General features: G+C 41.2%; 1 protein-coding gene across 4 annotated transcripts in view; it reads left to right on the top strand.

Moving 5' to 3' along the window:
* Positions 1 to 17938, top strand: part of CARMIL1 (capping protein regulator and myosin 1 linker 1) — a 196353-nt gene that overhangs the window by 70559 nt on the left and 107856 nt on the right. For all 4 annotated transcript variants that reach the window (XM_075022848.1, XM_075022847.1, XM_075022845.1 and 1 more), the window contains 3 exons: positions 9015 to 9065; positions 14577 to 14636; positions 16887 to 17008. In XM_075022848.1, the coding sequence (XP_074878949.1) occupies positions 9015 to 9065; positions 14577 to 14636; positions 16887 to 17008 (233 nt within the window). The remainder of the gene's footprint in view (positions 1 to 9014; positions 9066 to 14576; positions 14637 to 16886; positions 17009 to 17938) is intronic.

Below are 17938 nucleotides of genomic sequence, written 5' to 3'. Positions count from 1 at the left end.
GGTGCCTCAGCCATCCTCACCTCCCAGTGCTTAAATCATGAAGTATGGGAGCTATGGGAAAGGAGTTGCATGGGGGGATGGCAATGGGCAGTGAAAGGGAGGTCCCTTCCAGCCCTGCCTTCTTGTGCAGGAACAGGGGAGTAATTTGTTCTCTTCTTCCCATTTCTGGGAGGTGTTTTAAAGCTCTGAAAGAAAAGATTTCTTTCACAGAGGGGGAATGTGATACACTAGAAATAAAATAACTGTAAAAGAGACCACCGTATAAAACGTAAAACAGTATAATAAAAAAATCTGAGTTTGGGGGCTGGGAGTATAGTGGTGGCTTTTGAGGATTTTAAATGACCAGGTGGCTAGTTCCAGCACTTAAGCACCGTTCCTTTTTTGAAAGATTGATGGTCTTAAGATATCAAAGTATAAAAAGATGAAGACTTGCAGCATACCTCAGGTGATTAAGGATGGAGTGGCTGTAAAGTTGCGTTAGTTCCAGTGGGTACTTTGTATTTTACAGGTGATAGAGATGGAAAAAGGGTTCTGTGGGGAAGCAAAAGGAAGAAAAGGAAATCAGAGTGCACCTGAGGTCTGCAGTGAGGCTCCTGAAGTGATGTAAAGGAACAGATCTTGAGTAATCCCCTCTGGACCTTATGGGGAAGAGGGTTTTGTACCTGTAACAGTGGTTTCTGTGGGAAAGACCTGCCTTGGCTTGGACTTTTTCATAACTTTCCACCCATTGATTTGGTTCTGTGTTTCAATTTGTATATGCCATGGAGAGGACAAAAAAGAGTTAATTCTACAGATTTATTAAGCTGACACATTTCTCTGGCCCTTAGCTCTCGGGGCTGTCCAAGGTCAATGTTGTTGAGACTGTGGTTTTTGGCACTGCGTATTGAGGAAAATTTGTTTTACAGTGCTTATTCATTTTATTTTAATATTAAGTGGAGCTAAGTGCATTGTACTTTACTAACTGAATCTTCATTTAATTGTTGCTAACTAAAAGCAAATATGAATGGTTGTTAGAAGAGTTTCTTACAAAACGCTTGCATTATGGATCAAATCGCATTTCCTGTGTCCCTGAAGTTTTTGTTTTGTTTCCTGGTCTTTAAAATTCTGTATTATGTTTGCATGTGACATACTTACAAAGAGAGCAACCTTGTCACCTGCAAAACGTTTAATCTGCAAAACGTTTAATCTGGCATTTCTAAGTGATAAAATTAAAGGGAAGAATAAAAGCCCTGCAATAGCAAAATCTATTTCCAGCTGCTTCTGCATAGAAACAGCATCATACGCAGCACACCAAAAGGCTTCCAGTCTCTTACCTGCTCTCCGTAAACCCAGAAAGGGGGTCTGTGTAGGAAGAGGGAAGGTGTACGGATGTTTCTTACTATTAACACCACGGATAGGTAGTGGCAGGGTTTTTCTAAAGGGTGCCTGTACGCTCCTTTTATGATGGAGAGAAGTAATGCAAGAACATAAAAAATTGTTGCACAGAAAATGCTGGAGCCCAGGGCCTTTTGAATTACAAGTAAACAGCGTGTTTTCAACCTGTTATTTAACCAAGTATTGGGGGCTAGAACATCGTAAAAGGCTGGTATGTAGGGAATGTATCCTGCTGTGGCACTTCATAACCTGAATGGAGGCAGTGAATCTGTATAATGGCTGTATGCAGAGGAGAGCAAAAGTGGGGAAAAAAACTGGAATAAAGGTGTATTAGCACCTATGTGCTAGTGACCTATTTAGGTGTAACGTAGGTACAGAGAAGGAAAAACCCCTTTGGTTGTATGCCTCATTGATGAGTTACAAATGAATGTATGTTGTTGAGCCTGCTCCCCTCCTCTGCCCCAGCTGGGGTCAGCCCAGACTGGGTCCAGTGCCATGGAGAGGACTTTGTATCCGTGAAATGCTGCTGCTCTGTGTTGCCTATTTTCATGACTCAGAGCAGGCTTAAACAATAGGGTAGTAGTTAGGTCTTCTGGTATTTAGTGCTTTACAGCACTGTGGTTTTTTGTTCTTGGGAATTGTGTGGCGGTGAGAAGAACATGGCAAGGAGGTTTTGCAGTCTGCAGGGGGTCACCTCGGTGTAACTGCTCTGTGTTGGACATCTCTCATGAGGCCATGAAAATCTGTTCCATGTCTGACTGGTTGAAAGAACAACGGAGCCCTGCGCACATATGCAATAGATGGCCACCCCTCCACGGGCAGCCTTGCGGTTAATGGAAACGATAGGATACGATACAGAATTCTGGACTGCAGAGTCTCTGAATCAGGGGAGTCCCAGTCTGCACCACTGGTGACCACATCACAAGCTACCTCAAGTGACAGGGGCTGGCAGTTGGGGTGCCCATGGCTCCTGGTGCTGCCATTGGTGGTGTCCAGCCAAAGCTGAACCCCTGTCAGTATCTTCTGAAATCCCACCTTTATTGGGATAGCTGAGTTATTTGCATATTGCAGACAGGCTTATAGCAAGTGTTTGTATTTATTTGTGCTCCAGGTGTTAAAGAAGCCAAATTTGATTCATGCATCCTTTACAAACAGTTCACAGGGCTAGGACACTGCCTGAAGGTGATAGTGGTAGTCTTGTTATAGTTGTTGGAGGAGCTACCGAGCAAATTTGGTTTAGGCAAGAGATTTTGTTTTAATTTGCTGATAAACCTCCAAGCTATGTTGTTTCCTCTCATACTCCAGAATTAGGAACCATTTACTCCAAGCTTCTCTTCCAAGCTTTGTCACTTCATTTTGCCCTTTTGTTTTAGGCAAACCTCTTGGCATGTCCATGCCTCGTTTTTTTGTCAATTTAAAAATGAGGATACTTTTTTCTTAGGTATCTTCCAGGCAGGACTTGTTCATTGTTGCCTCTGAAGTAGAAACTGCTTTACATATTGGAACAGCACTCCAACAGCTAAATAAGCATTTCTGTTGAAAGAGTTCTCCCTAACTTAGACTGAAAGGGAAACTTGAATGAAGCACTCCGTTATGCCATCTTGTGGTGTCCCCTGTCTTGTTCACTAAATGAATTTGAAAGGTGCCTCTTCTCTCTTTAAACACAGAAGATTTATTGCCAGCAGTTCTGATATCTGACCCTACTTTTCTGTAAAAACCCATTTCAACTAAAAACTGTTCCCCATATCATCCTTTGCCATCCAGAAAATATGGAGATTGGTGGCCCATAACAGATGAGGCTTGAGGATTTTAATGCAGCACAGCAGCAGTAAGGACCAGTGAAAACCTGCGCTCCGCACAGCGTGCTGGTGGCAGGGCAGAGGGCAGGCAGGCTCTCCATCCCTGGTTCCAGCAAGGGGACCTTTTTGAAGAAGCTGTGGTTGACTTCAGGAATGATCGTAGAGAAACACGCGGCAGAGCAGTCCTTCGTGGGGATGGCCGAGGTCTTTAGTTGTGCTGCAGAGCTTGCCCCCCGTCTTGAGCAGGAGAGAATTGTACTGATGCAAATAAGCTTCCCTTACTGCTGGAGGGTCTGCTCTGGGGTGTGTTTTGCATAGGTCTTTGGCTGGTCACGTAGGCACCGGCGACTTAGGCAAGCCTGGGAACGTGTTCAACTCGGCTAAGGTCAGCTCAGGGAGGGAGAAATTCTGGTTTTTGTGTGTGAATGCCAAGAACTTAATTGCACTAACCCTTTCCTGAAGGATCTTTCCCAGCTACAAAAGACTGCTTTAGTGTTGGTGGATAAATAAGTAGGAACAGGAATGAACGAGGTTTGTCATTGTTTTTATCATAGGTGACACTTTAAAAGTAGCAGAGACCAAATGAGCAGAGTCAAATTCAACCTCAGACAACTGACAGGGCTGTGGGTGAAGGTGGTGGGGCTGTGAGCCCTTAGGTTGGGGCTGAACTGGGCTGCTTTGCTGGTGTTGCTGCTCTGCAGAGAAACCCACCATATGCCAAGCGACACCACCGTTTCAGAAGCAGCATACACATTCGTGTTGTGCCTGAGCTAATTAGGCTTCCAGAAAGACCTCCAGGATGTCAGCTAGCTGCTTTGTGTAGGGAGGCTCAGTGCTTTTAACAGAGACTGCCTTGCTTGAAACCAGCTCGCTCTCTAACATGGTGCTGAAAGGCGCCTTTTATCGAATCGAACTCGAGTTGCTTCAGGATGGAGCATTTACAACATCAGGCATGCAACCCGGGAAATGAATGGTCGATCCTATAGGGACGGCGAGAGACCGGATGCTCTAACATGTATTGATTCATCCATACGTTAACAAAACAAAAACTGTATTAGTGCTGCCGCTTTCCCTCATGTTATTATGTGTACATTAGATATTGGATTGGTAGTAGTAATGGGACACATGATAGAAACCATAAAGCAACTAATAAGTGTGGAAACTTAAAAAATAATGCTGATATTTGGGATAATAATGGTAATGAATAATAATAAAAATGGGGATGTTGCAACTAAGAGGTATATAAACAAAAGCAACTGTCTTCTGGACTTCAAGGAATTCTCAAAATGAGGGATATCTAAATAAGAAAATGCATCACAAATGTTTCTTTCCTCAAGTAAATTATAATGGAAGAGACAGAAGCAGTTTTGAGGCTGACAAAATGGCAATTGCTGGGGGGAAAAGAAACTACGGTGGAAGAAAAGGATCAGAGAGTGTATTTTAAGATGTAAAACTGCAACAGTTGATCAAAAAAATACTAAGTTTTTGTTTGTTTGTTTTTTTAATATCTGTGTCAGTTTCCAGCAAGAGAAAAACATTTGGCTAATCCATCTTTTTTTTTTTTTTTTTTTTTTTTTTTTTTAAGATTTCAGTAGAGGGAAGTTTCAAAACATCTGTGCTAGTGAGTGGAATGAGCTTCATGCGACTTCCCGGGGCCCGTGAAGTGCTGAGGTGGTTTCATTTTGTTTTATATTTAATCACGAAGCTGTGTACGCACACTGTGTTTTCCAGAACTCTTTATTCCTGGGCATTTTAAAAAGGGTAGTAGTGATTTTTTAAAAAAGATTTCATTTGCTTGTGAATTTGAAACTGCTTTGAGTTGCTGTGGTCTGTCTGGCAAAATAGATGCAATTAGCACAGAGCTATGTTGCTCTAATGATCTTCCCAAGACTGTGACTGCCAGGTAGGGTGGCTGGGTTAACCCAGTGCAGCCCTGTTAATTTAATTTACAGTGCTAAAATGGGTAATAAGGCTGGGATTTGATAATAAATCAAGAAATGCATCTGTATGTTTGTGTTTCATTGATATACTTGCTGAGGTTCTGTGTTCAAATTAATTTTACTTGCTGAAACAAATTATACTGGTAAATAGAAGATGACCTTGTAGGCCATGAGTCTGGAGAAATAATTTGCAGGGTATGTTTTTGGTGAACGTTTCCAAATTAATTTCCAAATTTTGACTTGTTTTATGTACATTGTGAGCAGTGTAGGGAGCGTTAAGGAATTTGGAGTGATAAAAATGTTAAGAAATCATCAACTTGGGTATCTGTGTGTGAGTACGAGTCATTTAACATTCAAATGATAATCCTATTTTTGTGCTTGAAAAAAGGCAGAGTAGGAAGACAGACCAAAGCTACTGTAGACTAAATATAATTCTCTTTTATTGTCCCTTCCATGGAGCAGCAGCCAGGTTATGTACCCTGTATATAATTCGCCTGGATGTGCTTGCTGCCTTCACATCCATCACTTGCAAACCTTTTGGCCTACAAGTGTGTTAAAGCATGAATCCACTCCTGAGTCTCTCTCTCTACCCTGCATGTGTTTATCTTTTGATGGGATCTTTTAACTTTATTGATGATTCAATACTACTTGTGGCCAAACAAAATGGTTGTGGAGGAATGGGCCTGTGTCTCCTTCAGCTGAACAAGTGATCATTCTCTTATCAGAAGATAAGGTAGGTTATACACTGTGCCCAGCTGACATTCCTGATGGGTTGTGAAGGGAGGGAGCACTTTGTTTAGAGTTGTCCCTGGAATAGGGGTCTGCTCCTCTGAGTCTCTGGTTTTCAAAGTGATTTTCATCATGACACTCCTCCTGTACTCAGGGTTCCCTGGGTACAAAATAACAGTGGCAGAATCTTTTCTGTAAAATGTTTGAGAACTGCTAGAGAGTAACTGGTGGCTACTTCTGCTTTTTGGTTTCTTTGTATGAAGAAATTAAAAACTCCCAGGAGATCTAGAATATGCCTATTCGTAAAACGCAGTACTCCTGGATACTTCTGAAAGCCCTAGACAATTGTGCAATTAAGCACATACTCGTTATTCATGTCAGAGGAATGCAGAGAGACCTAGGACTTCCTTCACAAAAATAGCTCTGTGCTTAAAAGGGGCCTTGAACTGTCAGTGTGAAAACACCTCCGGATGCCACTGCCTTTGGCGCCAGCATGGTATTTCACAAGGGAAGAAATAGAGTGATACGTTGGTTTAAGTAGTCTATAATATATGTTCTGTTGCCCTTGCAAGTACTAACAACCGTGCAGAATCCTATTGACATGGGAGAGCCAGTATCTTAATAGCCATTATTTATTTATGCACTGAAGCCTTATTGAGGAGAAAGAGGTCACTGAAAACTGTTCATGTTTCGCAGCTTATCCAACAAGTCTCAAGTTGATTTGGAGTAGAGGCTACTGTGTTGCTAAATGTGAAGAAAAGCGGTGATGTTAAAATGCAGATCTCTTTAATTTTGCAATAATAGTTGACCTTGGCTTCAATTGGCTTTATGTAAAAATCAAACTCATACTTGTTTGCGACAGTCTCAACCATGAAAACTGTAGAAACCTCAGTGTTACTGGATTAGAGGGCTCAGGCTTTTTTGTACCATTGTATTTGCTCAGGAGTCGTTTCTTTACTGGCTGAAGGGGGACTATCATCTTACAGTAGTCCTCTCCTTTGTATGTAACTACATCTTCTTAAGGTAAGTGGGTACTTCAGCTTTGTTGGTTTTAGCAAGATCATTTGGGGAGCATTGGTACATCTGCCATGAGAATATACACTGACATGTGCTCTGTTGGAACATCCTTTTCCAACATATTTGTGTTACAGCCTTCTGGTTACCTGGTTTGCATTTAAGTTTGTTATTTGGATGGCTCGTGTACTATAATCACGTTAAAGGGACCTTGTCAATGCTCATGCAGTAGCTTGAACCCATATATGAAGGCAAATGTTTTGTAACAGGACTGTGACATGATTTTACCGTAACCAGCTGTCCCACTGTGGTGGCATACACACGAACACTGGTCCCTCTAATGTTGTAGGCCACTACCTAGAAGGTAAATACAGAAAGCAGCTCTTCAAAAGCTGTCTTTTCCCCTGACTATCTCACTTCTGCACCTGAGATGTGGCGAGCAGAAGCAGATCAGGAGAAGCTGTTGCAGCTACCTTGCCTACTGGTCTGGAGGCATTTTGCTGGTGGTGCTGGTGCAGGGAGGGTGCCTGATCACCTACCCCCCTTCAGAGCTGGGCAGCTTGTTTGTGGGTGCGATGATGGGCAAGAGGGGCACTCTTACTGATAGGGAAGCTTTACTTTTGAGCACACAGGGGTGTGACTGAGGGTGTGATTCTCCCCAGAGGTTCCCAGGAGAGTGAGGCGCACCTACTGTGGGCGGCTGCCCTGGGGAGGTGGGTGGGGAAGGGGAAAGAATCAAAGTTTTATTACTGTGAGAGTGAGATGCTGTCTGGCTGGGGAAACTGTGGTTGTGGTAAAACCCCTCTGACTCGCCCTTCCCCTTTCTCTGCATGCCGTTCTGCAGAAGGCGTACTTGCGATAGGCACAGCTGGGAGGAGAGCAGGAGAGACTGTTTCTCCCCCATGCGTGAGCGCGAGGGGATGAGGCTGGATATGCCATGTCTGACAGCCTGGATATGCCAGCCAGCGTAACAGGCCTTCAGTGAAAGGGTGAGCCTTACAGGAGGCAATGGTTACTGTTCCACAATGGTTTGGGTCTATCTACATCAGTGATAACCAGAGCACTAGGTCTAATCACATCAACCCTGAAACAGTCTGCTAAAATCCAACACTAGCATATAGCAACATGCATGCTCTTAGGTTTTAGCAAGATGTGTTTCAGCTGAGATGCCGAAGCTGAAATTCAGTCTCTGAAGCATTTGAATGGCATTTGGAGCTGGGGGCTGGGTTGCCTTCTCAGGCTGGTTCTTGCTCTCCAAGCAAGGAACATGTTTTGTGTCAAACCTGCTCACCTAGAGATGGATGCTTACCAAGCAGGACTGGGTTCAGGAGGTCCCAGCTGTGTGAAAAGCTCTGCATGTGGTGTGCGATTTGGATCCAGATGTTTGAATTAAGTTCATTTCAGGTTTTTGTCTGGAAAAAGATGGAGCTAACAGTAGCTAATTCTGTAGGCAGATAAATAAAAAAGCAATACTCTAGTTTTGCAAAATGAGTCATTCCTTTTGCAAAGCGTAAAATCTGTGAGTGGGATGTGCTACTGGAGATTGGAGTGGTACTTTTATAGATCATTATATTTTGATTGGCAAAAACTTCTGAAATATTTGTTTTGTTGTGTTTTCTCCCCAGAGTCACTGGTCTCACTAATCTAACCATGTTTTTCCATTGTCATTGCTGGAGAAGAAATGCAGGTGGTGTCAAGGAGAAGTCTTTGCATGGTTATAAATACACTGAGTGTGTCCAAAAGCAAATGTTTGCTTATGGTCTCTCATATTACTAATAATATCATGTTTATTTTGCATATTTTTGTTATATTTGAGTACATCGTATGTTCCTGGTAGGACTTCTTACTCTTGCTTCTTTTTAAAATGTCACTAAGATTGCTATTAGATGTTCTTGAGAGATTGATTAAATAAATTTCTTGCAGCTCAATGCTGTACTAACTAGCTTATAGCTGATCAGATTGCAGCAGTCTCTTCACTATGCTCTACTGGATCTGAGCCCAGTTTTGCTTCCTTCGGTGTATGACAGCAAAGGGAATCAACACTCACTACTAGAGGCTTTTTCCCTCTGGTTTCAGGATTTTCCTGGAAAAGAATCTTTAATAACATTCCTGATAAATTAAATATTTCTTACAAATTCTGTTCTTCTTTTTACAATAGGTGTTGGCATCATGTCGGGCGTTTCTTTTAACATCTCGGATTCCCACCAAGGTAAAGCCACTGTGTTTCTATAAATACTCTGGTTTTTTAGATACAAACGTAAGTTGCAGGAACTTAGCATGTTTTAGTTATACATGTGCATCTGTTTAAAAAAAAAATTGAGGAATAGTGTGTTGCATGGTGTTGAGTTAGAATGGTGCTTCCATTAGTGTCTGTCTTAAATGGATTTGTCAATTTATATATACTGTTTCAGAGGATTTCTAATTTCTAGAAATGCAGGTGGATGAAGAATTATGTTGGAAACACCGACCTGAAGAACTGTGAGATGAGCCTGATAACCTTTGTAGTGGGACAGTTTATGTCCAAACAAGCTGATGGCATTATTCCCTTTAGTGTTTGTAGTGTAAAATAGAAAGGTATTTGATTTGGAGACAGAAATTTTGTTGAGTTTTATTAAATTCTGCTGTTTTCTGATGATTTTTGTGGTTCATTTTGAAAAGCATCTTGCCAACCTGCCTTGTTAATGCCAGTGAATTATTTTTTCTAATCCTGTGACAATTCGTAATGATTGTTGTAGCAGAGAAAGATAATTTCCACATGAACGAAAATGACTGATGTGGAAGAAATCTCTTGTCCAGCTTGGAATCAGTGAATGGGAATTTGGCATATGTTCTATTCTGTTGTGTTTTACACATACATATGTGTGTCTGTGTGGGTGTGTAAGTGTGTGTGGGTGTGTGTATATGCTTTATAGAACAGGATCAATAAATGGAACAACTGATACCAGGTTTTCAGTTATGGTCACTCGTAAATATGACTGTGCCTTACCTATAATTTGAAGATGCTGACTGACAGGTAGGATGACTAGTTTGAATTTCTGCTGAAATTTATTTCCCTCAGTTGGTCACCTGTCCCTGCGGCACAGATATCTTTGGTTGGTTGTCTGTTGGCTTTTGGATCACTGCAGTTTGCAGCCTGTTTTAAGACAGGGTTTGATGACTGGTTGCATGGAAACATAGAGACAATTGATGAACACCTCAGACATCAGTGCAGTGGCAGTATGATGGACAGGTGGTGATGGTGATCTTGTTAGATAATAGCAAAGCCATTGTAATTCATTTAAAAAGCTCTTGAAGGCTAGGGCTCGGTGTACTAAGGAATAGCTCTACTTCTAGTTTAGCATTACAGATACTTCTCCAAACTCCTTTTATTAAATGGATTTACTTAATGAAAAAACTTGTTTCTGTTTTCATGGAAATCTAGAATACAACAAAATTGTTACTTTAGTGATAAATGGAAAAAAAGTGATCAGAAAAAATGGTGTCTGCTCATGGTTTTTGTCAAATTTAAACTTTTATATCTGAACAACTGTTAGGATGGTTGAAAATGCATTTCTTTTCTAGCAGGATTAGTGAAAGTCACTGAATTTTCTAAAGTCTGTAATATTTTCAAAAGCTGCTCAGAAGTTTTCTGAGCCTAAGAACTTCCATATAACTGGCATGCAGTAACTGCTAGCAAGACAACTGAGAACATGCAGCAAAGACACTTTATTCCTCCAGGGACCTCTCACACAATTGAGTATGCTGAGAGATGGCCAGTTCTGAGTGACTGTTATTACTACACCTGATGCCAAGCTTCACTTTTCCTTAAACAATGCTGTTGAGATGTATCTACTAAACAATGATCAAAGTTAAAAGGAGTAAAGGTTGATTAACTGTAATACCAACTCACACAAATATCTTTAGAGCAAAGACATTACAATTGCCACCTCATAACTTTATATTGGGTCCAATTGTTGTCCCCCAAACGGGGTTCATTTACCCGGTGTGCAGGCCAATAACACACAGGGCCAAAGTATTTTCAAATTAATTTCGTTGATGTGCATGAAGGGGTGCCTGTCTCAAGACAGCACACCTTTGTCTCAGAAATTCCCACATCTATATACTTAAGTAATACACATTCATTATTATTTCCTGTAATGATTGGTTCGTTCTTCTTCACCTCTAATGCAAATTAGCATGCAGACTTTGTCTTCTTCCTTCATTGTCATCTTTTGAGTAGGTAGTATCATTTGAGTAGGTGGTCAGTGAGTTGGCGGTCACGATCTCCCCCTGTAGGAATTACCTTTTACCTACTTCTTCAAGTTTTGTTGATCAGACCACAATCCATTACCTTTTCTGACATAAAGCCCCATTGTCTAATAGAATCATAGAATCGTTTAGGTTGGAAAAGACCTTTAAGATCATGAAGTCCAACCATCAACCCAACACCACCATGCCCGCTAAACCATGTCCTGAAATGCCACGTCTTCATGGTTTTTGAACAGCTCCATGGGTGGTGACTCCACTTCCCTGGGCAGCCTGTTCCAATGCTTGATAACCCTTTCAGTGAAAAATTTTTCCTAATATCCAATTTAAACCTCCCCTGCCACAACTTGAGGCCATTTCCTCTTGTCCTTTCACTTGTTACTTGATAGAAGAGACCAGCACCCACCTCACTACAACCTCCTTTCAGGTAGTTGTAGAGAGCGATAAGGTCTCTCTTCAGCCTCCTTTTCTCCAGACTAAACAGCCCCAGTTCCCTCAGCTGCTCCTCATAAGACTTGTGCTCCAGACCCTTCACCAGCTTCATTGCCCTTCTCTGGACACGCTCCAGCACCTCCATGTCTTTCCTGTAGTGAGGGGCCCAAACTGAACACAGGATTTGAGGTACAGCCTCACCAGGGCTGAGTACAGGGGGACGATCACGTCCCTGCTCCTGCTGGCCACTCTATTTCTTTTACAAGCCAGGATGCCGTTGGCCTTCTTGCCCACCTGGGCACACTGCTGGCTCGTATTCATCTGGCTGTTGACCAGCACCCTCAGGTCCTTTTCCACTGGGCAGCTTTCCAGCCCCTCTTCCCCAAGCCTGTCGCACTGCATGGGGTTGTTGTGACCCAAGTGCAGGACCTGGCAGTGAGCCTTGTTGAACTTCATACGATTGGCCTCGGCCCACCGACCCAGCCTGTCCAGATCCCTCTGTAGAACCTTCCTACCCTCGGGCAGATCAACCCTCCCACCCAACGTGGTGTCATCTGCAAACTTACTGAGGGTACACTCGATCCCCTCATTAGTTAGTTCCTAAACCCTAAATCATGTCTAGTTATTGTTTCCCTATTTTAAATATTAACTGATGGGGGCTGTATACAGGAGTTTAGCAGTTCCCTGGTTATTACAATCATATTATACATATTAATTGATAACACAACCAGTTCATTTCCACTAATCTAGATGGATTGATAGGACAGAAGTGCCATTCTTAAAACCTACTAATTCTTGCTACAGTCTATATAAAATGTAATTGCAACATTAGTAAATGTTGGATGTGTCATCAATGCCACAGATAAGTGTATGAAGTATTTGTGGGAGTGTAATTCAGGTTTGTGAATATATTTCTAGTGCCAGCTTTCATTAAGTTTTGATTGAAAAAAATTTAAACTGTGAAATTAGCTGTCTTGGTAACTGAAGGGTCCCCAAATGAGAGGCAGTCATAGCCTTTTAAGAGGATTTTTAAAAAATATAATTTTAGGTAATAAATGAGGTTATGCTTTTTAAAACCTGGTAAAAATTATTTCATAGTTTGAGATAGATGATGTTTAGAATGTGTTCTATATTTTTCCTGCAAAGCAAGGACTGTAAATCCATGTTTTTAATTAGAAAAATGAACGAAAGATGTTGCCATACTTCCTGGTATTTGTTAATTCTAGTCAAGAGGATTTTCACAGATTGAATTCTTGAGTCTCAATCTGTGTAAACTTTTCTCAGGAGTAGAAAAGTGTTTTTGATTGTGTGTACACATATATATGTTTGCACATACCCAGTACATTAGCAAAAGCAGAACCTTCAATCTGGTAGGTAAACAATTTGCTAAATAGGACGGATTTCAATCATAGAAACTTTTCCCTAAAATTTCATTGTGATTTGGGTAAACAAACGTTAGATAGTCTCATATGTTTGTTTAATTTGACTAGCACTGGAGAAAGAGCCTTTCACTTCTATATGTGTAGTCTAGCTTACTCCAGTAGCCAACAAGAGCTGCTATGCATTTCCCCCCCCCCCCCCCCCCCCCCTTTTTTTTTTTTTCCCTTTCTGGCCTGAATGAACTGTATGGGGCCATCCATGTCCTGTCATCACAAAAGATTGCCAGCTTTATCTTAGAAATAAGGCACTGAAGAGGACTGACGAGAAGTGAATGCCTTACCCTTGCAAAAATGCCAGGTGTCGGTGTGAGCACTGGGAAGACGCTTGCGCTGTTTCTGCCTCTCCTGCCTGGGTTCCCTGTGTACCCTCGCTTTGTAAGCAGCCAAAACGGCACCCCTGTCTGAAACTGCCTGTTTGCTGTGGATGCTGCCCCTGCAGCAGAATAAGTGAAATAAATCACGTGAAGACTTCTCAAAAACTTGAGAGTTAAGTTTGGTCACAGAGTTAGGTCTTTGGTGGAAGGTGAACTTTGCACAGAAATGGCTGAAGGGTGCGTGTATCTTCTGATGCTGTCAAATCATGAGGGCAACTGAAGGGAAAAGGATTGCCAATAATACGGAAATGGAATAATATGGTGTTTGCCAGTTAGCCTGGGAGCACCCTGACTGTGAACCTAGGATAAGATAAAGTACAGGAAACTTTGTGCAATTCAGACAGACTGCTCAGTTACAATGGTTTTAATGATAAATAAAAGGAAATGACCATGCTAATGTCTTGCCCTGTAGTTATGATTCAGTCCAAGAGGTTTGTTTCTTTCTGCTTATCTCAGCTGTCAAGATGTTTGTCTATGTAGTTGTGAATTCAGATCTTAGCATGTTCCCTGTAGCCCTAGATTTGTCCTTGGAGAAGAGGACTTTCCTGCCTTCTTCTAAGCTTCCATTTGGATTCAGGATGTTCCCCCTTCTGCCCTGCCTACCCTGACTGTTGTCCAGATAACCCACTCAGGCAAAGCTAATGCATTATTTCCTCTCATACTTTTAGACATGCTAAAGCAGTCTTGAGCTTTTATATATCCATATCTGTATCTATCTATCTATCTATGGTATTTTTATTTACATACGTATACTAAAAAATTTGTGTGTGCATGTCCCTTCAGCTTCTGTGCAGTAAAATTTTTCACATCTATGATCAGTGTAACTAATGAAGGAGTAATATGTGATGTTGTAAGTATTGTAATTAATGATTATTCAGTCACAAGGGTACACATCAGTAGGGTGTTGTATAAGCGATGCTTTATACTATAAAATTTTGTCATAAATTTTGTTATAAGCTTATGTCCTTATAGTTTCCAATAAAAGCTCCAGTGTGGTATTCCTGTAACGTCTAATAACCATCTGAATCTGTAACAAGCACAGGTAACTGCTCTTTTAGTGTAAAATGCAATCAGATAAGTTATTAACAAATACTTAGTGTCAGTTACAGAAATTGATGCAAAATAACATTAGCCTGGTTCAAGGTTTTCTTAACCTCATTGAAAAGTATGAGTGCTCTTTAGAATAAGATGATGTTTGCATTAACGTGGCATTTTCTTTTTTAACTACAGCTAGAACTAACTTTCAGCTACTTGGAAATCCAAGGAGTAACTTCCAGTAAACCGGGTCAGGTGAGTGTATTCTAGATAAAAGATACTTGTTTACTCATTGCTAAATCTGTTCTAGTCAAGGAGGTAATGCTCCAACATGCAGGTGTCCCCATCTGGTGAGTACGCTGTATGTTTGCGCTCCTACATTCATGATGCTTTAAAGTCTTAATGATAAGAATTTAGAGAGTCAATTTTAGGAATGTGTTGTGCAGGTGGGATGATGATAAATACATCCCCCCCCATCCCCCAGTTTAATATGGTACAAGTTTTTATTTGTCTCTTAAGTGAATGTTTTTCTCAGAGATAAAACAATGGTGGCTGGTATATAATAATCACCATGCAAGCTTGAATGGCTTCTGTGGTGTATACCTTTATGGTGAAGCCAAAAGCTACTGCTTACGTTGCAGGCAGAAATGGTTTGCTTCCAACTATTTTTGATACCATTACTATATACAACGCAAAATATATTTGGCAGCAAGTTACGTGTCCAAAAAAATGAATGTCAAAGAGAAGGTGCTGAAAAGAAGAATGCCTTTAATACGTTTTTCGTTCATAAGATGAACATGTTGACAAGATTTGACAGTTCAATTGTATCAAAGTCTTCAATGTGTTTTATGTGTGTTTGGCTTTTAAAGAGCTTTTTAAAAATAGGAGCATCTGACACTTTATATGAACTCTGAAAAGCTCTCATTGTGTTTAATATGTCATCTTTTTAACCCGGCTTTTGATGCTTTTCCTTGAAGGAGGAGGAAAAAAAAAAGTCCGGATTTTTATCTCTTTAATGGGAAGACATTTAGTAAATACCGTGTATGTTTTTGTGGCTTTATTTATTTAAGGTACTAAAATGCCATTGTAGCTAATGCTAATTATTCCTAGGGGCATAGACAATCACTGCCGTAGCAGGGTTTACAAGGGATTTTCAGCAGTCTCACTTAGCATACTGTTTTCCTGAAATATTTTTTTTAAGGTTTTGCATGTTTACATTCATTTGTGTTTTGAATGTGTGAGGCTTAAAGCTGAAGGCAGGCAGAATCCTAGATTATTGCTTGCAGGGCAAATTGTACTGTTGTAGTTTTCCTACCATCGGCATGTTATATCTGTGATACCTGAAGGATGTAGTCTTCTACTAGGCATCTCACAGAAAGCCATGAAGAGCTTCCTGCTGCAAGATAAGTGAACAAATGGACAGCGTAATGTAGGGAAATGCTGTGCTAATATTGGTGACTATGAAAAACAGTAGTTACTTGCCCACTCATTCATCTTCAGGGAGTGAGAGTAACAGGTTCAGAAAGGAGTTGAGTTGGTGGGAAAAGGTGTGAAGATTTTTGGTGTGCTTTTGGGATAATACCACCTCTTCAAGGGTTATCCTGGTGATGACCCTAGACATGGACTGGGAACCAAAAGAGCTCTGGTAACCAGTTTCAAGAAAAAAACCCCAATCTTCTGTAGCATACTGCACAGTGTCCCCTCTCGTACTGTCTATCTACACTTCTTATTTATTCCTAATGTTAGCTTCTTACTGTGTCTGCACGGCTCCTCATCTAAAAGAGTTTATGACTTGGGCTGTGCTGAATATTCACATTGGAGAATACAGAAACATTACATTACTTCCTGTGATGCAGCTGAAAGCAGCAACAGACCTGATGTCTCAGTCATACAGTAATCTGATTTGGTTATGAACACTCAATATATAACAGAGATGGGTTGCAAAAGGCTTTATGTTTCCCCCTTGCTGAAGCACGTATCCCCTAGACAGCAGGACAGTAATGTTAGCTGAGTTACTGCTTCATCTGAGCCAAGACAATATATTACCGTAACATTTTCTTAAATGGCATAGATCAAAGCATTAGAGCTTTTCCAGGGGATCACAGCCATTAAAAACTTTTACTTTTTGCTGTAGGAAGCAGTCCCTGCTCATTCAATAGTTTCCTGTCAGGCTGCGCTTGTTTCTCCTGGTGTTCTGGGATGTGTTTCAAAAGAGGACAATGCTGTGAAAAGTTCTTGGGTTTCAGAGTGTCAGCTGAGGTCAAGATCCTTTGAAACTTTTATTCCCGTGGGAAGCAGGGCACTGTTAGGAAAAGCAAAGTTTGAGTACAGGGGTCTTGTACATTCAAGAACAACTTTTCTGAAACTTTACCTGGAGTGTTGTCGTGTCGTGTCTTAAAGAATAACAGATTCCTACCAGCATGCAAAGCATTCAGCTGGCATTCAAAATGCTCTCCTTTTTAAATGGACATGAATTATATGATACCCAGTTCCTCTTATTTGCAGTTGATTATGGAAACTGAGAAATGCAGCATCTCCATGAAGATGGCATCCTCGGAGGATGTGAACGAGGTGCTGGCGCACATCGGGACCTGCCTCAGGAAGATATTCCCTGGCCTCTCACCAGTGTAAGTGTTTTTTAGGACACCTCTAGCAGCAACAGATTGTGTGGAAAGGGTGACAAGCCACCACTTTTTGTCCATGGGTCTCCCCACCCTAACCTCAGAAGTGCACCGAGGGTATGAGAAAACCTTGAGGCAAGCAGTAAGCTTTTATGCAGGTATATGACAGAGCCAAGAGGCAGTGCAGAGCATTGGTAGGCTATCCATGCTCTGTAGGGTCAAAAGAGCCTTTGTTTTGAAGGGGTAATGCAGGTATTTGGAGTCTTAAGTTTTCATTTTAACTTATTGCCTCTCCAACCTCAGGTATAGCTTAGGCTCTGGCTTTTTCTTGTAATTTACTCCTTTCCCCCCAAACCAGCTATGATGCTCAGTGGGGTTTTTTTTTCTAGAAGTAAAATCTGAGTTGGGAGAGAAGGGAAAAGTTCTGTTTGCTTTCAGTGTTTGTGAAATGATGCACATGATTGGGAGCCTTGCTCTTCAAAACTGAGCCCTAGGCAGTCTTGTCATATACTTTCCATGGTGTAACTGGCTCCTTGGATCACACATCTCCTTATCTACCTTTTTTTTGCTCTGCTGCTTTTTTTTTTTGTTGTTGTTCTTGCCTTTGGTTGTTTTTTTTCTTGTATCTGTGCCTCTGAATTTTATCATCTTGCAGCAGTTCTCAGTAGTTTTTCTTCATTTAATTTTATTTCTTCTCTCTGTCCTTGCCTCATCTTCATCACTCTCTACCAGATCATGCAGCTCTACTATTACTTTCTTCAGCTCCTGGTTTTCAGCAATATTAGAGAAAGTGGACTGTGCAAAAGAATTTTCTGGGATACATTGATCTTTCTAAGCGAGCTTTTGAAACAGACATTAGATATAAATGGTCAGGCTAAATTTACATGTTTTATTTTGGGTGCCTGTCTTTATTATTCACCTTTCCTGTAGGTGGAG

This window comes from Buteo buteo, chromosome 3 (genome assembly GCF_964188355.1).
Source record: "Buteo buteo chromosome 3, bButBut1.hap1.1, whole genome shotgun sequence".
Classification (NCBI taxonomy): Eukaryota; Metazoa; Chordata; class Aves; order Accipitriformes; family Accipitridae; genus Buteo; species Buteo buteo.
Note: the sequence above shows the minus strand (reverse complement) of the source record. Positions and strands in the feature narration are given on the sequence as shown.